Below are 9,502 nucleotides of genomic sequence, written 5' to 3' on the forward strand. Positions count from 1 at the left end.
ATATCCAACCACCACCAGCAAGAATGTCCAAATAGACAACCTTTATGCAAGTAAGTTGCTTGTCATAGCTAGAACTTGGTCCTAGAAGAATTGCAATGTTTTTTTTTTTCATTCAAATTTCTGGTTCTCATTCTCTGAAGCTCATGGGATGTAAGATGTGGTTTACAAACTAGTAGATTGGAATTGACATTTCGAATGAGAATATAATTAATTCTTCTTCAAAGATCTAGTATCTGACGATATTTTGAAAGAACCTAGTAATATTTCCAAGGCATCGCGCTCTTCGGTATCTTATCCTTCAACCTGGGGCAGACACAGCGCAGAAAAATGAATTGCGAAGATTAGATAGAATATCTTAAGCCATCTCAAGCTCTAAAATGGCATTAAATAGAAGTAAGACATCACTTATGATTACACAATAGGACCACCCTCACAAGAACAAGAGTTTAGATGCAGAACAAGGGATTGGAGCAAAAAGAGCATCACATTTCCATTGGTTCGCATCAAGGGGCACCTGATTCACTAAGGACAAAAGCTTGAAGAAGACTTTGGGCAGCATGTGTTTGCTCAGGTGTTCCAGATATTATAATCACAGTCTCCGTAGCTTCTGGTCTAGGTTCGGTGATCGTAATTTTAGCCTCTGAGATCTGAGATCAGATGTTTAATTATGTAGCTATCAAAAATGCATGCAACAAATAACTAAGCATGTATATTCTGGCAAACCTCGCGGATTCTTCTTAAGCAGCCGCCATCCTCTCCATATAATGAAGGTACAAGAGATCGCGGAACAACCACATCTACAGTTGTATTTGTAATAATAGCTGGCTGACTTCCACTGCAAAAACAACACAGCAGTAAACTAAAAATGAACTTAGAAAATAATAAAAGAATAGTGAGGGAAAAAGCAAACCCTGGAAATCCATGTCTTCGTGGTGGTGGTGGTGGTCCTGCAAAATCAGCCATAGCCATGGGACCGCCAGCTTCCCTCATACCCTAGCAATTAGCATGAAGGAAAAAGAAAAGCAATCTCGTTAGGCAGCTTATTCATAGGATTAAGCAAGAACACACATAATTATACACTTGATGCATCTAGATAACCTAAATAAGGCTGCCTAGAAAAGAACCAAAAACAAAAAGAAAAGAGTAAAAAAGCAGTCTAATGGGTGCCTGCTTAATAATCATCATTTGATTTTTTTTTTTTTAATTGGATGTCTATGTCACTTGAAATAAACAAAAACAAATGACTCAAAGTACAACAGAAATATCTAGCTACTTCATACAGCAGTCCCTCCATCCCAGGGATTAAAGAACTTCAAAACATAGCAAAAAAACTAACTGATATTTGAACTGAAAACTAAAAGAATATATGATAGATTACATAGGGAATTTTGAAGAAAAACTTTTCTTTAAGTGCTGCCATTTTGTACCAATGATAACTGTATATGTTACATGTTTAACAGAATGAAAAGATTATATGATGTCAATTGTGAGCACTGCTCTCCTATAGTTCAACATAAAATGAAACTACCATTATCCAGACTGACTGTAATAGACAATAATACCAAAAATTTAACCTTACATATCAGACCATCAAAATGCATTAGACAAGCTCAATCACCACCAACTTATATACACTCATATCCTACCAACCAGAAGAGATGCATTTATCTGAGTCACCCCACATGCTGATGCCTAGAGGAAACTTTTAGACAACATAATATGTACTACAAGGATTTATGGATCATGACACAAGTGCTCAGATATGCTAATACAATACGTATCGGACGGGACGGCTTGTGCTACTTGGCACTAGTGTGGTGCCACCATCAAAGCAAATGCAGGAAAAGGCAAACTAAGAGAGGAGACCAAGCTGCAAAATACAGGGGGAGATGGAAATAGGTTTATTTTCTCAGGCTAGAGTTTCATCTTTCAAGTGGTGACGTATATGCATAAGGAGAGAAGAAGATGAGTGTATAAGGTCGAGGCTTGGGCTTGATCCGACCCCTGAAACCGAACAAGGATCCATTACTTTCATAAACTCGTAATTGACTCTTCAGGTCAGGTTCAGGCATGATTGAACTCCAAAACAGATCAAAATCCAAAACTTAGGAGTATCTTAACTAGTTAAATTTTGGATTTTGGATATGGTTTGTTGGTCAAATTAAGGATGAAATTTGACCTAATAGACTCGTTCCCTTAACCTTTCCCTATGAACAAAGCCCAAGCAGCCATATTAATTTCTGCGCATGGTGGAGATGACCAAGAACAAAACCCATTCTTGTTTCATATTACAGGTAGCTTGCTGCAAAACTTAAATCTTTGGATTTGGATAGGAGCTTATGCTTCTCTGGTTAGAGAAGTATAGGCAGAGAAGTAATCTCTCAATCTTGTAAAGATTTAAAGAATATCAACAACCATACCACAAAAGGAAATCTAGTTTCATAAATTTATCCATTGGAAAGAGTGTACAGGTGATAATTATATTAAACAAATGGTGATTATAATTTCGTTGATAACATTCCCTCATTATTTACTAGGTTAGCATAATGATCAGGGAGGATTCAGTAAACTTACAAATATTGATAATCTATACAACCTAAGAGATCTCTTTTATTTGTATTAAAAATGGGATTGCTTGATACCTGAGGTCCCCAGGGTGCCATTCTTTCCATACCATGAGGAACACCAGACCCATGCATTGGGTGAGCAAAGGCAGATCTTTCCTCAAAGGGACGACCAAGAGAATCTTTTGGAAATGAAGGAAAATGAGAGAATAGCCTTGGAGGTGAATCCTGCCTTCCTATGTATGGACCAAAGGGAGGGACTTGCTCACCGAAAAAAGGATGCATATTAGGGTTAACGGCCGGCATCTTATCCCGGAAAAAATGATGCCTTAATCTTGTAGTTATTTGAAGGAGAGCTTCCTGAACGGCCTCAAAGTCACCAGTTATCTGCAGAGAAAAGTTTCAAATGCCAAGTCACTGTTTTTACCTCCTAAACAGATAAAATGAAATAGCAAAACTATTTCGTGCATATTTTCTTCTTTTTTTCTTTTTCATTCTTTTTTCTTTTAATTTCTGTTATATATTCGTGGGAAAAGGAGGGGAGCCAGCAAAGAAGAGTATCAACATTTGCAAACATGCATATCAATATATCATTTCAAAATAGCCAACAAATAAAGAACACACCTGAACTACTTCATCATTTTCCTGCACACATTGCGGGATCTGACCTTTACCCAATATGCGAATGTGAGCTCCAGAAAGCTTCCTCATTTCTGCTATTACTGCACCTCCTTTACCAAGAAGACAACCAGTTTGGTTTGAAGCAACTAGAACTCTAGCTATTACGCTGCTCCCTTTATGATCAGGTGTAGCCATCACTATCCTGTGCTGCACAAGAAAAACTCCATTCTGTACTGGAGAGATCCTATCACTTGGGTGCTAAAAATACAAAGAGAAATTAGATACATGGGTCAGTTTCCCTGATTCCACCATGAAAAATTAATCACAATAAGGTAACAGATTAGGTCGCATGAGTACTTCAAAGTTCTAAGAACTATGTAAAAGAAGAATGTTGTTTGGCACAATATCCATGTTAACTAACAACCTATTGGTACGCAATATCCCATTTCCAACTGATTGATGATAAACAAGTGGAATAACAACCACCATTTTTTTCACACCTGCATAAGTATATTAAAACTTAAAGGGGAATTTATTGCACTTGTTACCAGCACCTTGAAAAGAATGCAATGATTGATTCTTGACTCTTATCATGACACTAAGAAATTACAACAGAAAATGTTATCTCAATGCACAAGGCTCCAACCAGTGCAGGATCGAAGAGGGAATATGTGCACAACCTCCTCACTGAAGATGGCACTAAGAAAGTATAATCAGTGAAGTATTTAGAACAACAGTTATTGAAGAAGGAATATGTGCACAGCCTCCTTACTGAAGATGGCACAAAGAAAGTATAATCAGTGAAGTATTTAGAGAAACAGTTATTCAATTACAAAGGGGCCAACATAGGCCCTCAAGAGAGTTTTTATGTAAGTTAGAGAAATTGATCAAATCAAATTGCAAGTTCCTCTGGGAGGAGCGTTCCCCGTATGAATCATCTCATTAGCCTTTTTATGAGGGTATAAACCTGTATCCCTTGGAATTTTCATTTAAGAGATAGGAGAATGGCCTATGTTCATGTAGGTCTACCTTTCACCTTGTTGCTTACTTGCTACCTTACTCAATTTATAGATAACTCAAATGAAGGCCATATGACTAATTTTCTGTAAAAGGAAAAGAGAACACGGTCAAAATTGTTTTTTGTGCCACTCCACATATTGATTTAGACAAATTCTGGGCTATCTGAAAATCATGGTAGCTGCAATGATCACTGATTTCATCTTGTGTTTTAAGATTCACAACAAAAGAGTAAGGAAAGGAATAAAGTATTTGAAGATATTAATTCCCATCCTATTTTTGCAACATGTAAATGCCTAACAGCATAATGAAAAGAAGCATATGAAAAGGAAATAAAGGAAAAAAAACAACAAATAAAGAGAATATATTTGATCTCCCGACTGCAGTAAAAAGAAAAGGATAAAATAATTACCGCACGACCAGATATAACTATAATGCGATCCTCCGACTCTGGGGCAGTCTCAAGAACTTTTATCTCACAACCTGTTTCAATCTGAAGAGACCTAATAATGCTTCCACCCTTTCCTATCACACTTCCAACCTTTTCATTGGAACACAATAACCGATATGTGAGTAGCTCTGGGGCAACTTGAGGAGCAACACCTTCATGGAACTTTGGAAAAGGTGGAGCATCAGCAATGTCATAAGGTCTAGTGGGAAAAGGTTGCCCATGAATAGGATGATGATAGTTCATGGGTGGTATACCATCTACCCTTGGAGCAGAACTAAATGGATGAGATGATGAACCAGAAGGATTTGTTGCAAGATAGGAATCACGATCACGAGGTGGGTTATCCAGTAGTTGCTGAGCAACCGAATGTAGAGCTTTCTTAACTGACTCAATGCCTCCCGTGATCTGCAGCAAAAAGCAGCAGAGAAAAAAAATATTCACCAGCAATAACATAAAATAAAGATGGATTACAGAAATGCTGTCATTGAATATTTGAAATACAAACACATTGTATGAAAAACAACGATAGTAAAAAAAATTAGATGTTCAGCTACCAAGAAGCAGTATAGAGAGAAATTTCTTACCTGAACTATTTCATCATTGGGTGAAGCACATAAAGGAAGTTTATCTCTAGGAAGTATTCGTATCTGAGAACCACTGTCGGCTGACATTTGCTTTATTACACTTCCACCTTTCCCTAAAAGGCAACCAACTTGGTTAGATAGCACTAATAATCTGAAAGAAACAGAAGATTTCTCGATAACTTCATCTCCACCATCATTCCCTTCTTCACCCTCAACAATTCTCTCAAAAACAAGCAAAAGAGCCTTTATTGCTGATGATGTTCCCTTCTCCGATTTTGGACTGGCTGTGGCAGAAGCATCCTCTTTATCATCATTGCTCTCATCACTTTCCTTGTCATTATCACCATCTCCAGCAGCACTAACACCTTCATCTTTTTCCTTACTCTGTTCATTGCTAACTTCCGCATCTTTCTCCGAACCAGTTATAACAACCACTCTCTCTTCTGATCCAGGTACAATTTCCTCAAGTCTGACTTTCGCACCAGTTTCTTGTCGAATTTTTGCAACAATACCACCACCTTTACCAATCACACTTCCAGACTTGGATGCAGGACAAAGAACACGGAAAACGATAGTGCCTGGTGGTACTTTCAGCTGACTCTGTTGTGCAAGCGCACCTGTGGTCTTTTGCCACTTGCCCCGTCCATTGGGTTCTAAAGGATTCCGCTCAAAAGGTCGCTTTGAAGGTGTCAACTGAAAAGCCATCTCTCTATCTGTGGGAACACCAAGAGAAAAGTGGTAATAAAAAGAATGGAATGAGTGCCAAATTGCATAAATTCCCACAGGGGAGGGGGGTGAGGGAGGGGGGTGAGGGAGGGGGGGGAGAGAGCCTAGAAAAGAGGTTAAATCTCAGAAAATATGCATGCATCTATGCATCTTAAGTATTGATCAATCTACCAACACATAAGCAAGAAAAAACATATCATATTAAATTTAGTTCCAGCATGCTCCAATCTAGATTGAAGCCTTAATTCTTAGAAAGATAATTTATTGAAAAAAGAATCAGTGGATCGTTCGTTAGGACTACAACAGCCGCAACAACAATGATGACCCATGAATTTGAACTATTTAGGATCACTTTCATACATTCAACTCCTCCTAATGGAAACTTCTTCATTAAATTGAGAGATTAGGATATGAAAAGCCAGTTTACAGTGTCATGGTAGATCTTGCATAACTGATTTAATTTGAAGAGTACACAGCAACAATGTTTTGAAAAGTGCTAGCGGTATGCAGGAGGTCAGCCTGTCACCCCACAGCATAGTGTTGAGATAATATGCCGCCACCTATGCAGTCAAACATTTTAATATACAAATAGAAACAATTATATATGATATATAATGTATACTAGTATAGTTTGCATTACTCTATAAATGATAATTACAACTCCCAGTAACATAATTGTCAATTACTATTGTATCAATTACGATAGTAATTACTAATCAGTAATTATGACTTAAATCTACAGCAACATAATCGGTAAATGATAAGTAATTATCTATTAATTCAAAATTTCACACTGATCTACAGATTCTACGCTTTTAAAATTGATGTGCAGTGCGCGCGCACTGTGCAGATTGTGGCTGCGGGGAGGGGCGGGGGGAGTTGGGCAAGCGGCGGTGGTTGAGGTGGCAATGTTGCAGAGAATAAGATGTAAGCACATCTTATAAGAAGCATAGGAGAGGAAGAGAATGATGGCGGTAGCGGGGGCGGGTGGATGAGGCGGAGTCCGAGAGCGAGAGAGAGTGAGTGATTGAGGGAGAGATTGCACGAGGGAAAGAGTCGGAGTGACATAGAGAGAGCAAGAGTACTAACCTTACCGCCGCCGTCGAGTTCGCCGACCACCGTCACCACCGTCGTCGTCGATTTCGCCGACGAGAGAGATGAAGAGGAGGAAGGCACGAACCGACTTGGAGATTAGGGTTTAGGTCGACTTTCGCTTTTTCAGTAGACTTGCGCAACCGTCGGGTCGGGCCTAATTCGAAGCCCGATTATTTTGTAACAGGCTCAAGCCCGACCCAGTGTAGTTTTAGGTACTGCGGATCCAAGCCCGGCCTATTTAGACCCGACCCGTTAACCTGATAAAGAGCAGATAAAGATCAAATAGGCTTTACAAAATTCTGCTAAAAGGTCAGAGACTCTCAGGCAATATATAATTTGATTTTATTAATTATAAAAATGTATAATAATTGGTCGGGTCGAGCCAAGCCTACGAAAGATGTCGTCAAAACCGATCGAGTTGGCTACATATACTTATTTCTACCTTTCATTGTTTGGATTTTATTAGCTTAAACTCGATTCGTCAAAACCTGCATCTAATCTGCCAAAACCTAATAAAGTTTTAAAGTTCAATTTTGAGAAAAGTGGGCAGAGTCGAATTAAGTTTTATTCAAAGAAAGAGGAAGATATAAGAGTGGGGAAGGAGGAGTATTAAGGCTGATTAATGTAGAGAAATTATCAAAAGACATCTAAAAGGATGACTGGAAGGAGATCCTCCACTACCTCCAGATCTCAAAAGGCAGAGATATAGAGAAGCCTACGAAGGTCAAAGCCTTCTTTACCTGTCCAAATAGGCTCTTGAAGGTCAAAGCCTCTAGATTTGTAAGATCTTGCTTGTCCAAACTTATGATGTATTATTTTTCATAATTGGTTCCAACCTCAGTGACTTTGAGATTAATACTTCCATCTCAGGAGTTGTTTAATTAAGGACTTTGAGATTAATGTTGTGTTTATAAATGTAGTATTTATTCAAAAACTTATTATTTAGTTTGGTGCACCAAGTCTAATAAATAGTATTTTAAAAAACTAATTAAATTCATATGCAGTATTTTAGTATCCACTAGGATTAAATGGATGTAGTCATGCAATAGCCTTCCCAACTTGATCCTTATTTTTCTTGTCATTTTAGTTCCAACCTAACTCTCTTATCCCCTCTCATTTTCATTCTCAACCCTAACTCATATTTCCTCTCCTCTTTTATATTCTCCTCTAATTAAATATTTGTTTACTAAATGCGTCATTATAAAATATAACTAATCAAATATGTATTTAACAAATAGAGCCTTATGAAATACAATCAACTAAGCTAGTCATTCGTTTCTCTAGATATAATATTAAAAAAAATGTATCTCTTAATACACATATATTTCTAAATACAAGAAACCAAACGACCTCTTAATAACTTTAGAGACAAAATTCTTCAAGATCTTAGAATATGAGATATGTAAAAACATATTCAAAATGTTCAAGTTGCTCCAAAGATAATAGAAGACATGCCCTATCGTTAGTTTAAAACCATCTTTTATACATCTATCTAAATTTCTCCTAATAGCTCTAAAAAGTTGTTCGCAGAGTCAATAGAAAAATAAAATTATGTAAGTGCATTCAGTTATTATTTATTGAATATTACTAATCCCATAAGTGCATTTAAACACCAATAAGTGTATTTAAACACCCAATAGTCAAAATTGATTTTTCTCCATTTCCATTTATGGAGTTGTTTGAACCACTCTTCTAATATATTGTATTAAATTTTATGTCTTGAATCGTTAAAACCACTTTCTAAAAATTTATTTTTCTCTTAAATTTTTTCATAAACCTTCGTAGGACTTGTGCATATACTCATATAATAAATATTCTAGACACTTTTACACATTTACAATATTTAAAAACACATTGTGAGTTGCATGTAATTCTGTGACTAGTTCTCCAAAAGGTGGTATCACAGCGTAATACACAATAAAAGAAAAGGAAGAGAAGAAAATAAGAGAGCTAAGAAGAGAAGAAATTATATTAAAAAAATAATCTTTCTTCCATTTCTTTCTATTTTTTAAGAGAAAAAAGTGATCATTAGAGCCCTTTTTCTCACTCCATCTCTTTCATCCCTAAAATTTTTGCCCAAACTATCTTTTCTCTCCCCTCTTATTCTTCATCCAAGCAGGGTACAAAGGAAAATACACCATGAAATCATAGAAGAAGATCCTCTACCATAGTAAAAGGCAAATTCTCAAGCCATCTTCAAAATCCTCAACTAATCTCAACCTACATGAGGGCAAAAGTACAAGAAGATGACGAACTTAAGGTTAGAAAAGGGGACAACAAATTCTTTGGGCAAAAAAGAGAGGAAAGCGGAAGAGAAAGAAATAGCATAGCCTATGAAATTAGCAAATGAACTATATCAAAATGATATTTTCCCTCCTAAACCTATTGTGCGGTTCAGAGGAAGGGAGACAGAGACGAAGATGGAGAGGGAGAGAGAAAATGAG

At 37.1% G+C, this 9,502-nt stretch overlaps 1 protein-coding gene across 2 annotated transcripts; it reads right to left on the reverse strand.

Moving 5' to 3' along the window:
• Positions 1–321: 321 nt before the first annotated feature.
• LOC140778323 (RNA-binding KH domain-containing protein RCF3-like) lies at positions 322–7,189 on the reverse strand. Of its 2 annotated transcripts, XM_073122976.1 has the most exons (9): positions 7,053–7,189; positions 5,238–5,950; positions 4,615–5,058; positions 3,189–3,443; positions 2,834–2,951; positions 2,643–2,746; positions 911–993; positions 724–835; positions 322–647 (listed from the first exon to the last, which is right to left on the reverse strand). In XM_073122976.1, the coding sequence occupies exons 2-9, from the start codon at positions 5,940–5,942 to the stop codon at positions 504–506; spliced, it is 1,965 nt and encodes a 654-aa protein (XP_072979077.1). In that variant the 5' UTR covers positions 5,943–5,950; positions 7,053–7,189; the 3' UTR covers positions 322–503. The 2 variants fall into 2 exon arrangements, with proteins under 2 accessions (XP_072979077.1, XP_072979075.1); XM_073122974.1 differs by having other exon boundaries at positions 2,643–2,951.
• Between the last annotated feature and the right edge of the window lie 2,313 nt (positions 7,190–9,502).

Source organism: Typha angustifolia, chromosome 15, assembly GCF_048772165.1.
Source record: "Typha angustifolia cultivar Huaian chromosome 15, ASM4877216v1, whole genome shotgun sequence".
In the NCBI taxonomy this organism is placed as follows: Eukaryota; Viridiplantae; Streptophyta; class Magnoliopsida; order Poales; family Typhaceae; genus Typha; species Typha angustifolia.